We start from the raw sequence: 24,847 nt of genomic DNA on the forward strand, positions 1-24,847 counted from the left end.
ATATGTAAATGAGGATGTGAGGAAAACGAACTGAGCTCTCTGGTCAAGGAGGTTACTCTTTGTTTCTATTTCCTATTTTTCTCTAGTAGTATTGGTGCATGATTTTACAATAGCGAGAAACAGATAAACCAATAAACATGCCATCCCCAATAGTGTTGCAACGTCTCAGTTCTCTGGACATCCTTGGAGTAGAGAGAGAGCTTAGAAGTCAGTGGCCTTCACTTTTTACACATACAGTAACCAGAGAAGGATCTTCTTAAAGACTGGAACTATGTATTATTAACCCGATTCCCAAGAAAGCCATACAGTTACTGGAATCTATGATATGGGTTAAATGAATAAAAGCATGGAATTTCAGAGCTGCAAGAAGCCTCAGATATAATTTATTGAAACACTACCTTCCCGCTGAATAGATGGAGAGCCAAAGGGACTTGCCCAATGTGCCCCAGCATTGGAGTACAAGACACAGAGTTGACCCCACTTTTTCTAAAGTCGACTATAGTTAGAAGAGGAACTGTACTACCTGAACAGTTCAGTTACCTGTGCTCTACCATGGTCTGGAAGCAGACGATCTTCCTGACAAAGCATCAGAAGATCAATAGTAGCCTCACTATGTCACGATGCCTACATCATTCCCCTCACTTCATCTCATCGCATAGGCCCTTCATCATCTCACATCATCACACTGGGAGCCCTGAAGGAAAGTCCTTTGCACAAAAAGCCCAGCACAGAATGGGTCTGACTCCATGACTTGGGGCACTGCAGATTATCATGTATGTTGAGTTAGTTGCAGATCTTCCCTGAATCCCTATGTCCTCTAAGCTGTTCTCATAATGACTGTGTCCAAGCTGCGGCATCTACTTCCTTCCCATGGGGCTCCAGGTGGTTTGGTTGCACCTGAGATGCTGAGAGGACATCTTCAACCCCAAATCCATGCTGAGAGGAACACCCTTAGCCTCTTCAGTTTCCATTCTACACCCCTTCCTAAGATTAAGTAGCCTTTGCTATCCATGGACGATACAATTCAGACCTGCAGTGGATGCCTGAAACCCTGCAGAGGACTGAGTCCTATATATACTATGTTTTTCCTGTGTATACATACCTATGATAAAGTTTAATTTATAAGCTAGGCACAAAAGATTGACAATAATAATAATAAAATAGAATAATTATAACACAATACTATAATAAAAGTCACATGAATGCATTCTCTCTCTCCCTCTCAAAATACCTTATTGTGCTATACTCACCTTTCTGGGGATGATGTGAGATGATAAAAAGCTAACATAATGAGCTGAAGTGAGGTGAGTGATGTAGGATCATGACATACGTGAGGCTACTACTGACCTTCGGATGGTACATCGGAAGGAGGATCATCTGCTTCTAGGCCACCGTTGACCACAGGTGACCAAAACCGTGGAACTGAAACCATGGAGAAGGGGGAAAGGGGGCTCTGTATTCTCCTCTTCTCAGGCCTTCACTTACCACCCAGTGGGGGGTGCAAATCCTAAAATCCAAGATTCCCACTCCCTGTACACACTCTGGAAATTCCCTTCCTCTTGAATGTGGGCAGGACTGTGCATAGGACGGGCTATTACTTGTGATTAAGTTACAGTATCTGACAAAGGTGAAGGGGTTTTTCTGCTGTAATTAAGGTCCCAAGTCAGTTGCCTGAGTCCATCATGAAGGAGTCTACCCTGGATGGGTCTGGCCAAATCAGATGAACCCTTAAAAGAGACAGGGTCTTAAAGGCAGAGAAGTACAGGCGATAGTCTCCTGCTGGCCTTGAAGGAGGCCACAGCCATGTAACCCCCGGCTATGGAGGGCATCATACCCAAGGGTCTGTGAGTGGCTGTGAGAACTGGGCGTGGTCCCCAGCTCACAGCAGCAGGAAATGAATTCTGCCAACAACCACGTGCTCCTGGATGACAGCCCCAAGTCTCAGTCGAGAATGAAGCCCAGTCAACATCCTGGTTTCAGACTCCGGGCGGAGAACCCAGTTATGACACAACTGGACTTTTGCTCATCTAACTACCGTGAGGTAATAAATGGCTGCTGTTTGGGGCTGCCAAGTGTGTGGCAATTCATTATGCAAAAACATGAAGTTAACTCACAGCCACAGAGCGCTGAGCCCTGCTGTATTTGCCCAGTCAGACCTCCCCTGGGCTCAGCTCTGGGGAGCAGAGCCTCCATATGCTCCTACAGGCACCTCGAAGGCAGCAGCTCTGAAGTGGACCTTTGCTTTCTCTCCGGAAGGTCTGCTGCACCTCCCTTCCCTGGGGTCATGATGTTCTCCAGCTCTGAGGCCAGAATCGAAAGGCCATCTTCGGCCATCTTCACTGGTCACCTTCTTGGAGCCAATCAGCCACTCGGTTCTCATGGTATTTTAACATGTCCCTGAGAGCCATCCCCTCCCATGTGCTCCCAGAGTCTCCTCTTCTGCCTCAACAACCTCCTAACTGGGCTCCCTCCTCTCGTTTGCCCTCCTTCCAATTCCTCCTCCTCTGTGGAGCCAGTGCTCTTCTTAAAAACAGAAGCAGGACAATGGACTTCTCTTCAAAAACTCCTGGACTCCCCATTTCCCATAGGCTGAAGGACAAGCCTTCTCTTGCTCACATGGAGATGTGTTTGTTTAGCACCTGGCCACGGCCCATTCATCCTGCAGATAGAAGCTTCAAATGCTCCTTCCTCAAAGATGCCTGCTGTGACTTCCTCCATTTTTATCAGTTCCCCATCTTTCTTCAGAGGCACATGTCACAGTTTGAAATGATCTGTTCATTTATGTCATTTATGTGTGTATTTGTGAAGTACTCTCTCCCTTTTCTCACTGGCAAAACTAAGATTCACAAGGGCAGTCACACCACTGATGTGTTTAACTCTCATACATGGTCCTTAACATAGAGTCTCAACAGAATTAGATATTTAGTAAACATTAGTTGATGAAATGAGTGAATACATGAATGAATTTGGCATTCAAAGTTTTTCCTGATCTGGGTCAATTCATTCTTCCCACTATCTCATAGAACTACTATGAGCATAGTCTATTTTTTTTCCCCCACTATCTCCCTTCATGTACTTGATTCTCTACTGACAACGTAATTCTGATTAGCCATCACATAAATCCTATAAAGTGGGATTGTCACCTCCATTTCTGAAAGCAGAAAATCAAGGCCTGGAGAGTAACCTAACTTGCCCAAGATCACCCAAACTGTGGGCCAGGACTAAATAAATTCTCGCAGACAAGCATCTCACAACACGCTTGACACACGGCAGGCAATCGTGACCGGCAGTTTCATCCGGGAAGAGCTTTGCAGGGTAAGAGAATCCTGGGCATCGCACAGGAGGGTGAAGAAAGGGGATGACAGAGCGTTCACGCTTGGGGCAGGAGGCAGAGAGTCTCAATCTCTCAGTGTAAGGAAAAGCGGGGACAATCCTGCTGAGCCTAGTTGGAAAACAACAAAGTGAGAGAGACTGATGATTCCGTCTCGCTGGTATAAGCAACTCAAAACGATGTGTTCGCTTTGTTGCCTTTGGTCTCCCATTTGGTTCTTGACAGCCGACTCCCTCCCTTCAACGCTGGGCTGGGCTGTCAGGTGCTGAGCCAGTTGGCATCGCAGAGGAAGATAACTGAGAGCGACTGAAACAGTATTTCGGCGACCATCGTGGGCTTGGGGAGGGAGTTTCTGAGGTTGCCTGGCTCCCTCACTGCCTTCAAGGAACTGGCGCTTGGCTAAGACTGCTCAATGTTTCCGTGGGTTGGGGAGAGGTGGTCTGGGAGGGGCCTTTAGGAGTAACAAGAACAAGAAAACACCAATGTCTCTTTCCTCTGAGGTTTGAGGGAATGGGGAATGGTAAGGAAAGAGACATCAAACAGGAGCCTTTTTAGCCTGTAACAATTTCTGAATACATAATTTTCTCTGCTCTAATATCTCATTAAATAGGGCCAAATGCAGATATAGATCAAAGCTTGGTTTCTGCATTTTACTGTTCTTTCCATAAGAGAAATACAAAATCCCAGTCCCATCTCCCTATGAGGGAAACTAGAATCTTTCCAGAAAGCCTACATGCACCTCTGGGACCTTCTGAGGAAGATATCCACCTACTGCAGATCACAAACAGTGAGCCACCAGGGCAGATGTTATGATAAGAGGAAATACTGAAATCTGCAAGATACTCCTAGGGGCCAATAATGCAATGAGGAGAGATTTTGGAGTCAAGCCATATCAGGTTCAAGCCTCAGTCCTGCAACATACTGATCCTATGACCTTGGAGGAGTTACTCTGCCCAGTTTCATCTTTTTACATATTGAGACAAGGACAATAAGTGATCATATAGGAAGATTAGTGAGCATGCAATGGGCCTGGAGCAAAAATGACGCTCAATAAATGGGCACTCTAAGTTGTTATTTCTCTTAATCACTGTCATTCAAGTGCCTGGTTGGGAAGGGGAGGGGGTACAGTTGATGTGAGTCCAAAGCCAGAGTAAGAACAGCAATGTGCTGTTAGCTAACATGTAAAGGAAGGTGTAGAGTGGTTTCCTTAACTCTGCCTGAATGTTAGAATCTGGAAAGGATTTTATACCAATACCTGAACCCTTGGCTAGTCACTCCCAGGTAACGGATCTGAGATAAGTTTGGAATTGGTGTTTTTAAAAAGGTTCCCAAGTGTAGACTTAGACACTGAGAAGTGACTGCTGGTTACCATTGGGGAGGGGTTTTGATCGGTAGGTGGGGTGTGTGAGGGGGATAAAACAATATAAGTTGGTCATGGGGATGGAAGTGCAGCATGGTGAATATAATCAATGGTTCTGTGACATCTTTCTATGTTGATAGATAGGAACTGCACTAGTTGGGGTGAGGATTTAATGCTAGGTGTAACTGTTGAATCACTGTGTTGCATACTTGAAACCAATACAACATTGTATATCAAAACCATACCTATATACATATATACATAGCTTCCCAAGTGATTCTGAGGTTCAGTGAGGGCAGAACTATCTTGCTCTGATGGCCCTTCTTAAGCACACAGCTCAGAACACCTGCCCTGCTGTCGGCTCCGAACTGAGGCTCATCATTCCCTTAAGTGGGTTGCACTGTAGTATCCAATCTCCTGCTCAGGCCCTAAATATCCAGCCTCTCCAGCCGACATTGTCTTCTATTCCTGAAAATAAACCTTCTGCCTAGAGCCTCGGACTTCACGGTTTGCTCCATCCCTTTCTCATGCATTGCCCCCTTAGGAACCATTCTGGAATGCTCAAACTCTTTCTAGAAAATGGTCCTTGTGCCCTAGCCTGTGGCAAAACCCTTACTTCTTACGGACTTACACTTATGGCAAACACTTAACAATGGGCTCTCTGCGGAGTCAGAGGAAGCCGCCATTGCCCTGTTTGCCCATCTCCATGGTATGAATACTTCCACCATGGCTGATTACCAGCTGCCAAAGTGACGTCACTCATGGCATAGTTGGGAGTGAACAGCACGACCGGCTCTCACGAACTCATGTGGGTTGGCTCTAGCCCAGCACTGGAAGTTTTCCTTGTCGTATGTTTTCCTCCCCACCAAATGCCAGAACCCCCACCGCTGGTGGTGCCCTGGCAGGGCCGGTCCACATGGATGCTGCTGGTGTCCGTCACACTGAATGAACCTCTAAGTGCCTGAGCTGCTTCTGATTCCCCTATTGCTGGTTCTAGCTTCTCCCTGGTGCGGTTACAGAATTGAGATCAGAAAGTTCTTAGGGATCTGATCAGGTTTTCTGCACCAGCCCAGACAGGGGTATCTACCTCCTGTCTTGTTAGTAAATACCTCGTTCCAGGAATGACGGAAGGCACTTTGCACGTGACATGCATTATCTCACTCCCACAATGGTCTGCCCAGACTTTGAAACCAAACAGCTTCAATTCAAATCCCAGCTCCCCTTACCTTCTGGTGCAGTCTCAGGTAAGTGATCTTTCTAAGTCTCAGTTTCCTTATCTTCAAAGGAAGATGAAAATAATCCCTTCTCATGGTGCTGTTTAGAAGCATATGAGATGATCCATACAAAGAGCACAGGCCAGTGTTCAGAGAATTCAATGAACCGAATGCGGTTTCTGCTGCTCCTTTCCCCTTTCTCCCTCCTGGTTGTCTGTGTTTCTATCATAGACTCTAAGAAAGGGGTGGCTGAGAGGAACGTAGAGAGCATCAAGTTTTGCCTGTTTCACAGACAGGAAACTGAGGCCCAAAGACTCACTCAAGTGCCATAAACCAAACACACGTCTGGGATAGGGGCCCAAGTCTTGGGCCTTCCAGTCGTTTCATGACACTGTCTTGCTTGATCCCTCCTCCCTATCTCTGTCTTCCTCCTTCCCTCATAAGTGCCTGCTGCTCCCCACCCTCCGTTCCCCAGATTTCCACCCATGTTAACCTACATCTTCTCTGGGCCCACATCATGCCCCAGGATATGTGATAAGCCCACCACTGAGGGTGCTGGGGCCCCGGCTGGCCCTTTGTTTTGGGCTGTAGTCACGCTGCCCACAGTAGGAGTCCCTGTTGGGTAGGGAGGAGCAGACCAGCCAGGCCAAGGAGTCCTGAGAGGAAAGGGTACCCTGGAGCACTGTTTCTCTGTCCTGAATCCTCCCCATAAGGGCCACCTGTCCCACATGCCTGGCACCATGCCTCCTCCACCGCCCTAGCTTTGGGCGACTCTTTCCAGGTCACTCTAGCTACAAAGGCTTAGAGATTATTACATTCCAACCAATCTGTCATCAGTGTTTACTCTTTTCTGAGTGGCTGGTCCTAGAGGTGTGCCACGCAGGCTGGCAGAAGGCAGCCTGCCCATGTGCCCCTTAAAGAGGTTATCCTTAGGCAAGGAACAAGAATGGCGAAGGGAAGGCCATGTCACAATGACCCCGAGGGGCAAGGCCCACCAAATTCATGCTCTTACTGAAAACGTCCACTTTTCTTCTAGAAGTACAACCAACTTGCAGACCAGCACACTGGGAAAAGGCCATGGAGCCACGCCCGGCCAGGCAGGGATTCGCTGTGCTTAGCTGGTCACCATTTAGAGAACACTGACTGCATGGCTGGCCACTCAGCTAAGCACGCCCTTGGTAGACACTACCCCCTTTAATCCTCACACCAGGATGAAGGAATAGTAGAAGGGCTAATACTAGAGCGATCCTGCTTTGCCCAGGAGAAGCTGAGGCTCAGAGAAGGAAAGTGCCTTTCCCGAAGCAACACAGCTGGGAAAGAGCAGAGCAAGGATTTGGACTCTGTCTGCTGATTCTGAATTCTATAATCAACCTAGAAGGGCTATTGTTTACTTAATGTGTCAGCCCAGAAAGAATTTCAAACCTATGGAAAAGCTGCAAAGAAAAGGAGAGAACAAAGATCATCCACTATATCCTTTGCCCAGATTCACCTTGTCAACATTTTGCCCCCTTTGGTTTGCCATTTGAAAAGGGGACATTTTAACTTGGGGGAAATGTTTCCTTTCTCTGGTCTTGGCTTCTATGTGCATAAAATGGAAGGTTGGATGGGTTACCATCGGGATTGAAAAAAACACCACCATGGTTTGATGAGGAATGATGGATAAAGGTGGGGTGGGTACCCCAGTGGTCAAGGCGTGGCTCCTGCTTATTTCTCCAGCCCATCTGCCATTATTTCTGAAGCCACAGACTCAGGCTCTCCCCAGATTCTGGCATCTCCCTGTGCCCAACCCCAGTGCACACGTGCCCTCTGCCCTCAGACTTGGCAGGAGCAGCTCCATCCGTACATAGTTGTCACCCATCCCATCCCATTTCCCGGAGTCTCTGCTCCCTCTCGGCACCCTCGGCTCGTATTTCAAAATGGTCTCCGGCCCTCAATCCCCAAAGGCCTCCTTTTCAGCAGATGTGGCTTGAACTTGCCCTCACCTGCCTTTTTTTCTCAGAAACATGATTAAACTTTGTGTGTCTGTGTGTTTGGCAGGGGAGAATCAAAAAGAAAAAAGAATTCACGCATCCATGCCAATGAGCACAAAGTTTTGCTTACAATTCAAGAGTTCTCCTCACTACAGAAAATCTCAGCTTAAGAATTGCCAGGTTAAACCAGCAACCACAACAAAGAAATAAGCAAAACCGGAGGGTATTCGTGTCCTGGTTCTCTCTGCTGGGGAACTAATTAGTGAAGCCTATAGGAAAGTGCACGGGATCGGGAATAAGAAGACTTGGGTTTCTGGATCTGGCTGGGCAGCCAGCAGATGAAAAGAGCCAGGCCTAGAGAGGGAGAGAGACTCGCCCCAGGCTGCAGAGCCGCCAGCGCAGAGCTGGGCTGGGCACCCCTGCTGCTGCTTGCTCGGCGGGGGTCATCCTGCAGCTGCGGCCACTCCTTTCCTTCTAAGCGCTGCGCCTGGGGCTGGAAGCGCCAGGCTGCTTGTCTCATCTGGACCCAGTTATACACTAGCTTGTCCTGACCAGCGCCGCTTCTGTGTGTGAGCTGAATGACCCCCGAGGGTTATGACCACCTTCAGGCTGGGGCCCAGGTCCCATTTCACATACTGCCCAGCATCACGCTAGCAAGGCGGTTTATTCCCTAAATACAGGTTAGATGAGAATGGGCTTCAGACTTGATGGCAAGAGGCATAAATTATCCCTGGCAGACTGGAACCCTGTGGCCCCATGAGGGCCCATGCTTGCCAAGGGTCACTGAGTTAGTGCTGGGGGTTCAGGCTTCACTACGCATCTCCCAGCTCTGGGTCCAGTGTCCTCTGCTATACGTACTGTCATCCCTGGTGAACAAAGGTGAAATCCTGCCCAGTCAGAACCTCACATCCAGCTACTTCACTAGTTCGTTCTGTGGCACACTGTCAGAACGGGCAAATCCCAAACAAGTGATGGACTGGATGGTCATTTACTTGACCAAACTCAGGACTCTTGGCACGTCAGAGACTCCTTTAGGCAGGAGGTGGTGTGCGCCGTGAGATCGGATTCATTCCACAAAGCATTGTGGGATTTTGCTCCCATTTCCGGGACCGGTCCTACAGGTGAGGGCCACCTTCATGGTGTGGGTGGTGTAGGGCAGGGACCAGCAAACGGTGAGCTGCAGGTGAAACCCGGATCTGCACCTGTCTTTGGAAATCAAGTTCCATTAGGGCACATTTACGTTTGCTCACTCACGTGCTGTCTATGGCAACTTCCAAGCTACCGTGGCAGAGCTGGGTGATTCCAATAGCGCCTGTGTAACCTGCACAGCCAGAAATGTTTACTATCGGACAGTCCCAGGAAGAGGTCACTGACTCTTGATTTAGGAAATCCCACCAGACACACACATCTTGTTCTCTCACTCTGTTTCCTACTTCTCTGCTGTTCGCCACATTGTTTACTACCATTTTTTGTTTAGGGGGGTCTACCTGGCCGTACCAGACACCTTTGAATAACAATCCCATTTCCCTTAAAAAGACTCTAAGGCTCCGGGCAGCGAGAGTTGAGTCTCAGACTATACCATAAATCTCTTTACCAGTGACTGTACTGCCAAAAATGAGATATTTAGCTGATTAGGTTTGGGGTTCAGAATGTTTTCAAGGGAAGAAGAGTTTCAGTAGGAAAGAATGAAATTTCTTGAGCATCTTTGGGTGAGTTCTGGAACTTTCCATTCCTAGACTTGCTCACTCTGTCATGTATGTATCAACAGCTAGGTATGTTTGGTACGGAGGGATGGTACAGAGGTTAAAGGTCTATCCACAGCCACACACAGGGGATGAAGTGAAGTCTGGATTCATAGCCTGGTCTGGCTGAATCTAATACCACTTCTACTTATTTCATGGGACTTGCTAAGGGCAGAGAACAACCTGTTCCTAAGGTAGGAAAAACCTGTTAGATATCTCCTTTCTCCTTGCATTCCATGTCCTCTCTCTGATGCATTGCCATCAGCCCAGGGTGTATCCTTTCTGCAAGGGAACCTCCTGGACATGTTACAGCCCTTCATATTGGTGTACACTCCCACCGCGTTCAAAGAACTTGGGCAGAGTGGGTTTTCAACATCGGTATTGAGGCCCTCCCCGACCCTCCAGCATGACCTTCCCTGGTGGCCTTGGAGAGGAAGAATGGGCAGGGCTGGGGCCTCAGTTCTGTTCACCAGAAGCAGGAAGGGAGTACAGACTCTTCCCAACAAGCAGGAGTAGAGTGAGGGAAAATGAGAAGGGACAGCTAACAAAGCAGTTATAACAGTCCAGACACCGGGCCTGGAATTTCTTTCATTCATTCATTAGCCATTCATCCATTCAACAATATTAACCCAGTGCCTTGTACAGACCCATCTCTGTGTCTGGTGCTGGGGACGGAAAGCTGGGCACAAAGGACAATGTGCCTGTCCTCATGAAGCCCCCAGTTCAGCAGAGGGTGCAAACATTGCCAGGAGAACATATTGGTGAATGTAAAATCAGAGTGGTGACAAAGCCTACAGAGGGAGCAGGACGTGGGAGCTGGGATGCCATGAAGCAGGAAATTAGGTGTGGGATGGCTTAGCTGCAGACCTGCTGTGTAAGTGGAGATGTCAGAGGGAGTGGGAGGGAGTCCAAGGGCAGGGGAGCGCGTTCCAGGAGAGACTTAAGCAAAGGTTCTGGCAGGACTGGTGTGGGGGTGCTGGCGGAGACTCCAGGGTGGCAGGAGCACCCAGCCCTGGGAAGCTAGACTGGCAGGTGCTGGAAGTTCAGATTCCATTCTAATTATAAAAGGAAGGACTGAAAGCCTCTAAGCAGAGAAACAACATCATCTCTGTTGGCATTTTTCAAAAGAGTTCTCAGCTTCAGCGCTGAGAATGGGTTGGCATACGGTAAGTGAGACCACTGAGAAGGTGATTTTAGCTACTTCTAAGCAAATGAGGTAGGTGGCAGGGACAAGGTGGTGGTGATGGAGGCAGGGAGAGCTTGTCTCTGGGAGCTGCGGTTATGAAGGACATGTTCACGCTCCCATTTGATCCTCACAGTTGCCTTTGGGAGGGAGGTATTGTCACTCCACTAAGAAACAAGGATATTGAGACTCTTGGCTCATGGTATGTAGGTGACAGCAACAGGGCCATGCCTGGGCCCACGCTATGCTCCAGTTTCAACTCCTTCAGGAAGCCCTCCTGCATTGCTCGCACGTTCCTGCATGTCCCTCTGCTCTTAAAGCTGGGACAGTCTGAACTGCCCAGTAATATCTGGCTGTACTTTGTCCTCCAATGCCTTCTAACATTTCCCTGGACCACTCAGCCCCATGCAGGCCCCTCAGCAAGACCTTCACTAGTGTTTGCTGACTTGCCCTTGAGTCTGTCTTTCAACCTCTCCCTGTCAAGTGGGAAAGTGAGGCTCCGACTGGAGGTGACTTGGCCAAGGTCATCCAGAAGATGGGTGGCAAATGTGGGAACAGAAACCACTGCTCCTGTCACCATCAGGTAACAGAGTCCCAACTTCCTTCTGGGCTCCTCAAAGACAGCAGCAGCTGGATGCCTTGATCCAAGCCCACATGCCCCTAGATTTGGGGAACACAGCCCAGATCCTGTTTTCAGATGGAGTTAAAAGGGTTGTGGTGAATTCATATGGATTCCAGTTGCTATGAAATGACTGTTTGCAGTCAATACGGGGATCAAAATACCACCTTTCTTGGTATTTTGTCTCTTTCTTCCCCCACCTCACTGCACTGTGCCTTCCCCTGTGCAATGGGACCTGCTGACTCACAGCATCTGCTAAAGAAGAGCTGGGATGGTGGTGGCAGAGGTCAGGGAGAGGGTTGGGGCAAAGGGGGAGCAGGCAGGCTCAGCAGTGAAGGCACAGACGGGATGACAGACACCACTGGCATGTCAGGGCAGATGATCTGTCCAGAAAGAGAACCCAGAAAGGGGACAGGCATCAGGCATGGGGGAGGCAGCACAATGCAAATGCAGTGGAAGTCAGGTGCATTTCAAGAGCAGAGAAGTCTTACAAATACGCAGAAGCCACCACAGATCAGACTCTCCCAGGTTTCAGATAAGAAAACCAGGCCTGGGTAAGTGGCATGACCGAGGTCACACAGCATGTTGGCAGCAGATCTGAGATTCGTCCACAGACTTGGTCCAGGACTTCTTCCTCAGCAGCTTAGCTCCACCATGATTTGTCCTCTCCCTCCTTTACCTTCAGTTCTGTGCTTTACCACTATCAACTAATTTTAATCCTTAGACCAACCCCTGGAGCTTTAATTTTACTATCCTCATTTTCATAATAGGAAACTGGTGCACAGAGAGGTTAAGGTTCATGTTCAAACTGGCACCGCTGGTGAGGTGGGGGGGCCAGGATGAAATGCAGGTAGCCGCTCTAGGACCTCCGGCTCTTTAATACTCTGTTCCTTTATGCCTTCACCCCAGGGCCTCCCAAAGCTCCCCCAGGCCCTGTTTTGCACTGTGCATTTTTCCCACAAGGGCAGTGAGCCCTGATGGTGCCCCAACTCTGTGACAGTGTAAAAGAAACAGCGAAGCAGGCTCACGGCCCTTCCCTGGCAGGCCTTGGTATATGCAGCAACCGGGGCCTTGGGCTCTCAGTTCCTCTGAATGAAGCAGAGGCTTTGCCCGGACCAAGTTCACTCAACCAGCCGGAGTAGCAGTGCCAACGATGTTAGCAACATAGACCACAGCGGCAGGGGTGTTTCCCTGTGATCTGCAAAAGGCAGGGTGATGCACTCAGGGAATCTCAACTGGCAGCTCCTTCCCTAATCAATTCCCTTTCTTCTTGTATTCTTTTTCCTTAGTGTTTGTCACCATCAAATGCATTTTGATAGGAGACAAGCTCCATGAGGGTAAAGCTTGTAAACACTGTTGTTTGGTTTGTCTCCAGTGCCTAGCATGGTGTCAGATGCACAGTTGGTTAACAGATATTTGAGGTATGTATGGGAGGGAGGGATGGAGGGAGGGATGGAGGGAGGGAGAGAGGGGGCATTCGTTAGGGAATAAAGGAGACAAGAGCAGAGAGTGGTGGGAAAAGGGGAGGAGAAGCAGAGACAATAAGAAGAAAGAGCAGAGTGGGAACAAGGAACAGAACAAAAGTAGAGGAATGAAGAGAAGGAAGCAGTGACAGATGAGGGAGGGAAGACCAGAGGAAGGAGGGCAGAAAAGGGGAAAAAATAACTTGAAATTTAACAAGCTAGCCAGCAAGCACATCACCCCAGGATGAGAGGAAGAGAGAGAGAGGTGGTAGGGGGAGGGCCTCCCCATCGGTGGGCAGTAAGTGGAGGAGAGAGGTGATGGCAGCGCCCTTGGCACTGAGCTGGCCAGAGGGTCCAGGAAGGAAGGTGCACGTGGGGGTGCATCCCAGCCCTGGCATCTCACTGTCCTCGAAACACAGCCTGGCATTTGCTACTGCATGGAAGCACTGGCCGAATCATTTATCTTGAATACTGCCACTTGCTTTTGCTTTTCTTTATTAAGTTTAACTCTGATTTACAAGGGGTGTACTCAGTGACTGATGCTTCTCCAATTTACTGTCAACATCCCATTCCTGCAGAGGAGACCCACCAACTGCTCCAGATGGAATTCTGGCTGCTGTACTGGGAGAGGGTAGAAGACAGGTCAATAATTATCCATCGCCAACTTCTAAATCTCCGGCGCTGCAGGCACCAGAAAACCAAGCCCTGGGGCGGAGTGACAGGCAGGACCAATTATTCTACTGCAGAGGCCACCGAACCCTCCCAAGAGCTGTGTCAGGAGAGGCACTCCCTACATGGGGCCTTTTCAGTGCAAGCACCAGAGGGAGGTGAGGAAAACAACAGAACTGAACTGACCTCAGGAACACCTATGTTATTTGTTCTTTGTATATACCGGGAGCCAGATTGCTTTTATACAACTTAACCAAAATTCATCTTCAAATCTATGAGGCAATTACAAGGCCCACCTTACAGATGACATAAGTGATGTATAAGGAAGGCAGGTAACTCGCCTAAGAACAAAAGGAGCCCAGAGAAGCTGTAATCTATGCTCTCTCAGTGTCCTTCTGGTGTGGGTGGAATGCAGGCAAAATTGTTTTCTGAGAAAGATTCTATGATTAGCTGTCTTAATGTTTAGCAGAGGACCCTTGCTTCCTGCTGGGGGCTGGTCTAAGCCCTTGGATCTGTCCTTCATCACTAGCATGGAGTCATGTTGGCACTCCATGCTTTCTTGCAAGAATGCAATCTTGAACTTGCTGCATTCTCAGTCTCATAAAACACTCAGGGATAAGGAATTACATTCACAGGTGATTGCCTGAAATACGCTCTACTGTCCCTTCCAAGCACATTTAATCAGCAGAGAACTGCGGAACTCAGCCACAAGGCTTAGTCCTTTAGGGAGTCCTGGTTTAACATTTGGACATCGCCTGACACTGCGTGGTATTGGGAGAAACAGTTAGTCATTGACCCTGATTTCATCTGTTCAAGCCACTGTTGAGAGAGTCACAAGGAGTTCTACTCATAGGAACCAACTGGAGAACTTCCTGGTCTGGCGTCAGGTAAGCAGGGTGTCCTGCAAAAACGCTTGGTTCTGTCACATAGACCCTGTGTGTTTTACTGCTGAGCATGATTCTTTTTGCACCTTGATGGCTAAATCTCTGAGTGATATTGTCAACTCCTAACTGCTCAACACAGTAGGACACAGATTACCCTGTATCGACTTACCTGCGTTTGAATAATTTCCTTATTCCTATTTCCCTGTCAATATGACTCACTTCCTTTTATGTGCTGGATTTTTTAAAAACTGCATTCACTTATAAAAAAAAAATTGCCCCTAAATCCTTTGAAGAGTGAGTCAGGACTGAAAGTAAGTAAAGAGTGGAGGAGGACAAGACGCAGTGACTACCGCCAGTCTAGTTATGGTACTGGAAGCCATGCTCCCTGTTAGCTGGATGGGGGCCACCCTAAAGATTTCGGGCTTGTCACTGAGCTCCCAGATGTTCCTCCTACCAGCTCTCATTCTGGAACCTTCCCAGGGACTCCGTTACCTTTGCTGCGGCGGCTGCGGTACTGTTCTGTGTAGAACGTCAGCTGCGTTTCGTCGTCTGCCTCTGAACCTGAAGTCCCCTTGGTTCTCCCAAAGCTGATTCCTCCTGAGAAGAAGCACAACCCATCAGTCACTGCAGGCCTTCAGAAGCTTGTTAACGCCCTCATCCATCCCAAAGATCAGCAACCCCATTCCAGCCTTCTTTCCATAAATCCCAAGCGAGCCAGGAGCTGGCATGATTTATGGAAGGCGTTCAGGCTCTGCAGTGAGGCGGATCTGGTCTCTGACCATGGCTTGGCAGCCCCTGGGCTCTGTGACCTTGAGGAGAGGCCTCACCTTTCCCAGCCTTGGGTTCTTTCCTTCTAAATAGGGACAGTAATGGCTAACCTTGTGGGGTTCCTTTGAAGATTAAAGGAGATAACATATGTAAAATACCTGGACATGGTGGGAACCAAATAATTGACAGCTATATTGCTGCTACCTCTAAGAAAACACTCCAGGCAACTTAATTTCACAGGCGTTTCAGTCAAGTGCTTATTAAATGCCAGGCCCAGAGCCAGATGCTAGAGCTACAGACAGACACCACACGGTCCTCGCCAGCCAGTGGCTCGTGAGCCAGTCAGGGAGACAAGCGGGACCCTAAGGTGCCTTTGACCTAACTTATGGCTCTTTTTCCCCACACAGTGAGACGCTGGGAATGGGGGGCGGGGAGATCAATCCCTCCCAGCAAGGAGGATCTGGAAAGGCTTCATGGAGGAAGGAAGACTTAAGTCAGAGCTGCAATGGCATATGGGGCTTCAGTGGTAGAAATGGAGCTCCAAGGGGAGGTAAGAGCTAGAACATCCCTGGGGATGGGGAGCGAGGAGAGGCGAGGGAGGGGGTGCAGTGAGGGGAGTGCTGGCTGGAAGGATAGCTGGGGCCGCCCAGTGAAAGTCCTGAAGTGCCTCTCTGAGGATGAGGGCTAACTAGGTGTCATGGAAGGTACCGGAGTATGAGACTGGGTTCATCAGCTGCACATACCAGGAACGACAAGACTGTGGCATGCAGGCCTCAGAATGGGTGCCAGCAAGGGCGAGCAGCTAGGAGGTTCAGCGATCAACCAGGTGACAGGAGATGAGGGTCTGGGTGGGGCAGGGCCATGAGGATAGCGGGGACAAGATGGGCACACAGGGCTTCAGAGCCGAACTCAGAATCATGTGCAGGGAAAAGGGAAAAATAAAATGCACAGGATGTGAAAAGAGAGGGATTAAAGGATTAATAAATTCCTTATCATTGAGAGGCAGCACCAAGGACAGAGCTTCAGAGCATGTTGGGGGCCCAGGGTGTGCACAGAAGGGGGACTTTGGTTTGGAAAACTATGTAGTGTCTGGAGCTTCAAAGACCTACATCAGTAAACTACCTGTGGGAGGCGACGCAAGGGTCTGGTCAAAGCAGCCGTCCTGGATGGAGAAGTGTCACTGAAAAACAAGCACAGAAGGAGACTATTGTCCCTATAAATGTTTTGTAGCTTTTCAATCAAGCTAGGATGCCCACTCTGCAGATGAAGCAACCCAGCTTCACAAAAGGAATGTGATTTGCTAAAGATGAGTGAAGTCAGACTTGGTGTGACTTGATGGCCAAGCTCAAATTTTTAACCACTTGCGACACTGCCTCTCAGTTTAGGGCTCTGTCAAATGGAAGGGTGAATACCTGCCCTCCCCCTTCCTTGAGACACTACATTGTAATAGATGGGAGAGTACAAAGGACTGTCTGATCTTTGTCCTCAAAGGTACCTTCAGCCATGGTCTGTCCCTGTGCCTTAGAGCAAACCTCCCCAATCCCCAGCAATGAAGGTAGGACCTGGAGACAGCAGGACACGCCAGATTCTCCCAGCGGCAATTACCCCACTTAAAGGCTCTCCTTTGAAACAGAGCTGGCTGAGGCCTCATCGAGAGGAAAGAGCAGAGATCTCCAGAGGCCAACAGAACTCTTTAAATTGCTATTAAATTATTTTATTGTTACAGAAAAAGGAAAGAAGGAACGGAGGAGGGAGGGGGGGAAGGGGGATTTTGTTCATCTACACATAGTTCTTGGCCAAGCGGTAAATGAAGGATCTGAAAAAATAGTTGCCTTATGTACAGGAAGCATCTGTCTTATTTCCTGCTGTGTTTCTGGCAGCAGAGAAAAAGGGAGAGGTGTACCCCTGTCAGGAGTCTACCCCAGACCCTTCCCACGTGCCTTTTAATGCCATCCCAGTGCTTTTAAGTGCTCCAGCTCAATCCACTCTCCCTCTTTCTCATGGTGAACATGGAAGACAGGATTTGTTTGCTATTGGAACAGTCCAGTGGGGGTGCCAGGCAATTCAAACACTGTAAGAAAAGCTACCTGTCTCACAGTACTGTCCGCCAGGCACTGTTCTTAGCCCTTTACACACAATGACTTGTTTAAACCCTACAACAACCCTAGGAAGTATGTTACTACTTTTATTCCCATTTTAATGGATGAGGCACAAGGAAACTAAGCAATTTTCCCAGAGTCACACAGCTTGTTAAGTAGTAGAACCACACAATTCAAATCCAGACAGTGGCTGCAGAGTCTGTTCCCTTAGTCTCTCTTCTGGTGTACATCATGTACAAGTAAATACCTCACTACTGTCCACAGCCATTCCTGTAAGGAAGGCATTAGGAGCCTCGCTTTACAGATGAATACACCACATCTCGGCGAGGTGACGGGAGGTAGTAAGTGAGGGAACCGCGACTGAAATCAGGTCTGCTTACCTGCAAAGCCTGACTCATCACTAAAATAACCCAGGAAAGTGCGAGTGCGTGAGAGTGGGCGAGTGCGCATGCACATGCAAGGGTGTGCAGAAGTACAACAGAGGCAGAAGCTTGACGATTTGACCTCTGAGGATTTGCAGGTCCGTTATTTGCTCCCAACGCCAGGCACATTTTCCACTCCTCACTGCTCCTCCCCCAAACCTCTGCAATTGCGTACTTGGGTAGGAACTCTAATCAAGCTTCCCTAGATCCTAACGACGCCTCCACCATTCCGCATGTCCAAGCACACCGAGAACGTGCCCCTGGCTACCATGAGGGCTTCTCCAGTTCCTCTCCATTCGCACACCTCTGACCCTCACCTCCCTCCTGTGAGAACTAAGCTACCATTTTCAGAGTAGAAACGGAGGCTCAGAGATGCTTCTACACCAACCTGCACAATAGAAATAAAATGCAAGACACATATGCCATTTTAAATGTTCTACTAACTAGCACATGAAAAATATAACAATAAACAGGTGAAATTAATTTTAAAATATACTGTAACCCAATATATTCAAAATATTGTTGCTTTAACATGTAATTAACATAAAATAACTATTGGTAAATATTTTACATATTTTATGCTCACAGCAGATCTCAGTACAGACTAGCCACATGTCAAATGCCCAATAGCACATCTCCAGAGACTAGCTTGCCTTGCAGTCATCACCATAGTGGAAAGTACAATTCTAGAGGTAACTGACTTACACAACTATTACTAAGCGTAATTAAGGGTCAGGATCTGAGCATAGGAGAGAGATGAATAAGCCATAGGCCCCACCCACGAAGGTGTTGAATATATATATTTTTAATGTGATGGATGAAAAATGGTGCAGCTCAGATTCTATTAAAAGACAATAGCCATTATCTCTGCCCTCAGGCACTTAGAGTCTCGTAATTTCCTACAGTGGTGTCATCCATGTACCATGAGAGGTAATACACTTCTTTAGAAAGAAACTAGTATTGGGAGTCGGACATGAATCTAATCCTAGGTCTGACTTATGAACTATGCTGGCTTGGGCAAGGCACCTAATCTCTCTGAATTCATCTTTAAAAGGGGGACAGTAACTCTCAGCTTGTGTGGTCATTATTGAGAAAATGATACAGCATATGTAAATAGCAGAAAGTCCAAAGGAGTGAGGGTGAGGACATGTTCCTCATTTATTCAATGCTTGCCTGAGTTTAATACAAGACAAGGACATGCCACTGGGCGGAAGTGGTGACTTTCTGCCTTCTGCAACGTCCTAGGAAGATGGCAGCCACCCAAGGCATATGGCCTCTGAGTGCCCATATAACCTGAACGTGCCACAGGCTAATTACAGAGTGACTTGGAGATGATTCAGATGGATGGAAAAGAGCCCCTTTGCTAGCATTTTAATAGGAAATGGGTGATTTAGTGAACTAAAGTACAACCATTAATTACACAGGGCCGCTCGAGTATTTCCATTTAGGGGCTAAAGGAAAGTGAGAATGGTCAGAGACTGGCAAGAGAGGAGAGGGACTAGCCGCTCCTTTGATCTTACTTCGTGGGCCTCAGGTTCTTCTGGTCCTGAATGGTCTGGGATGGAGCCACGAAGAGACGAAACAGGCACATACCCTAGTATGCTCAGCACTGCTCTGGGCAGTTTGTATGTAATGCCCATGTACATTTCACAAGCATCTGACAGGTGAGAATCATCCCAGTTTTACTGAAGGCAAACCAACCTTCAGAATCTCACTGTTGCTTGTACAAGAACACACAAATTACAAATGGTAAAGCCCCCAAACTTGAACTTGGCTTTTGTCTGATTCAAAAACCCTCTGTTCTCATGAAAAGATGAGACACTGGTTATTGGGAAAATACAAATCAAAGCCACACCACAATGAGATGCCACATCATATCCACCAGCGTGGGCATAATCAAAACAATGAGAAATAACAAGTGCTGGAGAGGACATAGAGAAATTGGAACCCTCATACATTGCTGGTGGGAATGCAAAATGGTGCAGCCACTGTGGAAAATAGTTTAGAAGTTCCTCAAGAAGTTACACACAAAATTACTACATGAGCCAGCAATTCTGCCCTTAGGCATAACCCAAATAATTGAAGATGCAGTATTCAAATAAATACTTGTATAGGAATGTTCACAGCAGCACTACTTATAAGAGCCAAAAGACAGAAATAACCCAAATGCATATCAACTGATGAATGAATAAACAAATGTGCTATGTCCATCCAGTGGAATATTATTCGGCTATAAAAAAGGAAGGTTGGCACATGCTACAGTGTGAATAAACCTTGTAAACATTCCACTGAATGAAAGAAGCCAGACATAAAAGGTCATATATTATACAATTCTTTTTATATAAAACAGCATAATAAATAAGACTTTGGAGACAGAAAGCACGGTTGTCAGGGCTCAGGCAGAGGAAGGAGTGGAATATGGAGTGATTGTTAATGAGTATGGGTGTGATGGAAGTGTCTTGGAAACTAGATAGACGCATGCAATGGCTGTACAACTTTGTGAATATGTGAATGGCATTATACATTTTAAATAGTTAATGTTTGATTTTATTTTACATGTTAGTTATCTTAATAAATAAAATGTTTTTAAAAAACAGAGACCCTCAGTTCTCTTCATAAAGTCACAAGACCAATGACAGAACTGTAGAATGGTGGGGATCTGAGACCCATGAGAGATGCAGGAGAAGGAAAGTTGGGACACAGAGAGGAGACCTACAGGGTCATTGAAAGGGACCAAGCTCAGGCATGCTGAGTCCTGACCCAGTATCTGTGGATGCAGAAGGTGACCATCAGTCTGCCCTGGACCCAGTGTTCACCTCAATAATTATAACAACACTCACTCATTTGTTCATTCATGCAACAGCTTTGACTAAGTGTCTACTCTACGAAACACTGTTCTAGGCAGACCAAACTTCCTGACTTCCAAGGGCTTACTTTCCTGTGAAGAAGCAGTTAAGATATTCTAAGCAGGATGCTCCATCCTCTACATGGGAGTGATCTCAGTTTTGCTCATAAATAGACAGATATTCAGGGGTGTTGAGAAGCTTTTCCTAAGATGACCCAGATACTTGGTGGCCAATGAGGGACCTGACCCCAGGTTTGCACTGGGGCAAACTAGGGGGTCCAAACAGCTTGAAAGTCCTATTAGGGCAAAGTCTGAAGCAGGCGTTAGGATGCACGGTCTCTCCTGGACCTCGAGAATTAACTCACTGCTCTGCTTTGCAAGTCCGTCTTCTCTGATGGGGCTGCCCTGTCCACAGGCCTGCTCTGCCAGGCTCTGGTAGGCCTATCCTCCACACGCCAGCTCACACGCTCTCGGTATCATGATGGATGGTGGTGACATGTTAAATTATTCAGGCTCCATGTCTTCCTCGAGCCGATGACAGCGATATTGCATTTTTAGATTGCCCAGAACTGCGCCAGATAGAGAAATATGTAGCTTAAGAATGCAAAAACCCATCTGACCCCGAACTGTCCAGGGAATACAAATGATGCCAGTCATGGGAAGAGGAAAAAAGCAGCTAAAACTTCCCACACCCCCTAAACCACACAACTCACAATTGCTCTGAGCCCCAGGGCTAAATGACAGAGGCTCATGCATATCTACCACTTGGAGATGCTCTGACCACAACTGCTACCTGTCATCGGGCACCACTGTAAGCTGGGAACTTTACCCAGGGGTGACTTCACATACTGCTATTCCTCCAAGTGTGCAGACAGGCTGAGAGAGATGGAGCTCCTTATCTGTAGTCACAGAGCTGGGAAGCAGCAACACCTGGATTCAAACCCTGGTTTACCTAATCCGCCAGGAAAGAAGACTCCGCAGCATTCGTGTTAAATTTTTTAAATTGATCTTTATGGTTAAAATAATCTTTATGGGAGAATATCATTAAACATGACAGTTTATAATTTTAGGAAAAAAGTGGAAATGACCTAGAGGCCCATTTAGAGGGGACTGATTTTTAAAAAGTGACTTATCTCTAAAATAGGCTTTCATAGTCTATGCAGTGACATAAATCTATATTTACTGCCATGCAAACCTCTCCATGATGTATTGCTGACTGAAAAGGTACCCAAGGAAGAATGCAAAGAGAGATTCCACGTGTGGAAATGTATACATGCTTGCTGATACTTGGTGTGAATTCAACTAAATGTGTAATAAAAATATGTTTTAATTTAAAAATAAATTAGGAGAAAGTAAAAGTCATTTTCTGAGATGTTTATCATCTGGGACTAGGAACTAAGTTTTGAGAAAGCATACTGCAAACTAAATGTAAAGCTATCTTATTCTGTTTTAAAAATACACACTCATAAATTATGTAAATGTATGCATATACAACACAAACACATAAAAATATTGAAAGAAATATATTAAGGTGCTCTAGTGGTTATTCTCTGGATAGTAAGATTTGGGGTATTTAAAATCTTTTGTCCTACTGTTGCTTATCTGCATTTTATATTTTTCTTCCAATGAACATCTAATGCTTGGTAATAAGAGACACTTAATAAAATTCTGTTTCATTTTTTATAAAAATAGATTGTCTTTATTGTTGAAGTTTAAGTCCATTCCTCACGTGACATTTAGTGTAATGTGGCCATCCCAGAGGTTATCATCCCCCATCCAAAAAGGGAGATACCTTAATTTATCCTCAAATTTTGGCACAAAGAACTACCTGTGGAGGAGAAGCACTTCAACTGAATTTAACTCGGTGTCTCATGCAAGTAGCTTTGTCTTCTGGAATATCCCATTGCTCCCTGTTGGAAGCCATGTTTTCCAAAGATGGCCATAAAAAAAATCTCCCATCTAGTCTCTTCTGCAATGGGACCTTTGCCACTTACAAACAAAGGTGAGACTGATTTCCCTCCCCTTGAATCTGGGCTGCCTTAGGGATGTGTTTTTAATAAAGAAGCAGCACAGGGAGTGTTTCTGCAAAACCTCTAGGGTCAAAAAAGGTGATGCAGCTTCTGTCTGACTCTCTTGTAACTGACTCCAGAAGTTCACTCCTTTTTGGAAGCCTGCCATTGCCCCATGGGAAGTCTTAGCCACATGGAGAGGACAATGTAAGTGGTCCAGTCCGGCAGTCCCAGCTGACACCTGCTTTCAAGATATCCCAGTCCAGGTGGCAAAAATGTGAGAGAAGCTTCTGGTTGAAGCTCAGTCATCTGAGTCTCCCAGAGATATCTGAATACTTTTAGTTGAGTCTCAGTCATTGTGGAGCAACCTGACTTCCCTTTATTGCTTATGAATTCTTGACTCCTAGACTGTTGCTGTCTTAAGACACTAAAATCGGGGTGGCATATTATGCAGCAGTACATGACCATACTACTCTCCTTGCCTAGACCTACAGAAATATCTACACAGCTCCAATCTGTCACCATGTGGAAGCCTGTGCAATGGAAAGATGAACTAGAAGTTCAGAGACCCACATCCTAAGTCTGCCCCGTTAATACACTGTATGACTGAAAAAGGCATTAACATCTAACAAATATGACATAATGCTTAATTCCTTTACTTTCTTCCCACCGATAGCGACTCATTTGATCCTCCCAATAGTTGGATGAGATTGGTTATTTTTATCCTCATTTGAAAGATAAGGTGATCGAGGATCAGAGACGCTACAAATGACTTGCTCAAAGTCACACAGAACATAAACGGCAGAGCAGAGACTAGATACAGTGGCAAATCCAGAAGGTACAATGGAGAAAGAGAGCATATTTGGGTTGTGAGCCTGGCCAAAAACCAGGTTCCCTGCAACTTCCACCCTCTAGATTCAGTCCAGCCTTTTGGAATCAGGCTTAGGCTGACCCCTGACCCCATACGATGGCCCTTCAGCTATCTGAAGTTTGCTCATGTGCCCATTTATAATCTTTACATCCAGGCTAAGTATTCCAATTAATACCTTCAGCCATTCCTTTAATCATCATTCTTTATAAAAGTTATGATTTTGGGGATTACAAAGTCAATGCATGTTTATTGTAGAAATAAGAAAAGAAAGAAAGCACAAAGAAGAAAATAATAATAAAGTCAAATACTGTCACTCCCAACTGACTTCCCTTATTTGTAGTTTTTAACTATGCATTTATATGGATGTAATTTTACAACTGGATTTTATTGCCTTGTAATGTGAGTACAGCTTGCAAGTTTTATTTAAAAATATTGAAGCATATATCGATTCATTTATGTCAGAAATACTTATTAGTCTCCAACTATATGCCTAGTACTTTTGCTACTATATAAATTAAATGTATCACATAATGTGCACACGCATACATATACATCTATACCTAGATTTATATGTAAATCAATATCTTCATCTATCTGCCAAAATACATATACCTATACCTCTATTCACCAATGTATTAAGTGATTTTCTCTGAATACCATATTTTCTTCTTTTTGCTTACCCTTTTTTTCCTTTTGTTTGAAAATGAACTGAGATCATGTGTGGAATTAAAATAAAGCTAAATAAAGTGTCATACACTTTATCCCATATCATTTAGTATTGACTCCAATATCTATTCATGCCTGCAATATGTGCCACTGTATCAATGCATCACCACTTAATCAGTTTCCTATTGTTTAAATTTTGTATTGTTTCAAATTTTCACTATAATATTGCACATGTTCCTAAAGATGAATCTTTCTGCATATTCCTGTGCAACCATGTATAGGATTTTCCTGAGAGTAAAATGATAAGTTGCTGGGTCAAAAGGCATTAACATATTTAAAATTTTTGATCCATACTGTCAAAATGTCCTCCTGATAAGGTGGGCCAATTTGATTCTTATCAGCTATATATAGGAGTGATTATTTCACTACATCCTCTGTAATACTGGATATTACATCATTGTTTCCTAATCTTTGTGATTTGACATGCATCTCATATTCCAAATTAATTTTGTCAGATTCTTTACAACATACTCTAGCTTGCTTAAGTCCTTCTTGAGTTTTGATGTCCACAACTAAGCATCAAAATCCAGGTGTGGTATGATCTATACAGAGCAAAAATGGACTATCACCCACCTTGTCTGAACACACGATTTGTAAGAATGCGGCCCAGGATTGCTTCTGCTTTACTGGCAGCTGACTTGTATTCAATAATCCCTTAGTTCTTTGTTCACA

At 46.3% G+C, this 24,847-nt stretch overlaps 1 protein-coding gene across 4 annotated transcripts in view; it reads right to left on the reverse strand.

The window, feature by feature from the left end:
• The window catches only part of ASTN2 (astrotactin 2), an 821,466-nt gene that overhangs the window by 523,574 nt on the left and 273,045 nt on the right, over nucleotides 1–24,847 (reverse strand). For all 4 annotated transcript variants that reach the window (XM_036915513.2, XM_057498978.1, XM_036915512.2 and 1 more), the window contains exon 5: nucleotides 14,928–15,032. In XM_036915513.2, the coding sequence (XP_036771408.2) occupies nucleotides 14,928–15,032 (105 nt within the window). The remainder of the gene's footprint in view (nucleotides 1–14,927; nucleotides 15,033–24,847) is intronic.

The sequence above is a fragment of the Manis pentadactyla genome, chromosome 3 (assembly GCF_030020395.1).
Source record: "Manis pentadactyla isolate mManPen7 chromosome 3, mManPen7.hap1, whole genome shotgun sequence".
In the NCBI taxonomy this organism is placed as follows: domain Eukaryota; kingdom Metazoa; phylum Chordata; class Mammalia; order Pholidota; family Manidae; genus Manis; species Manis pentadactyla.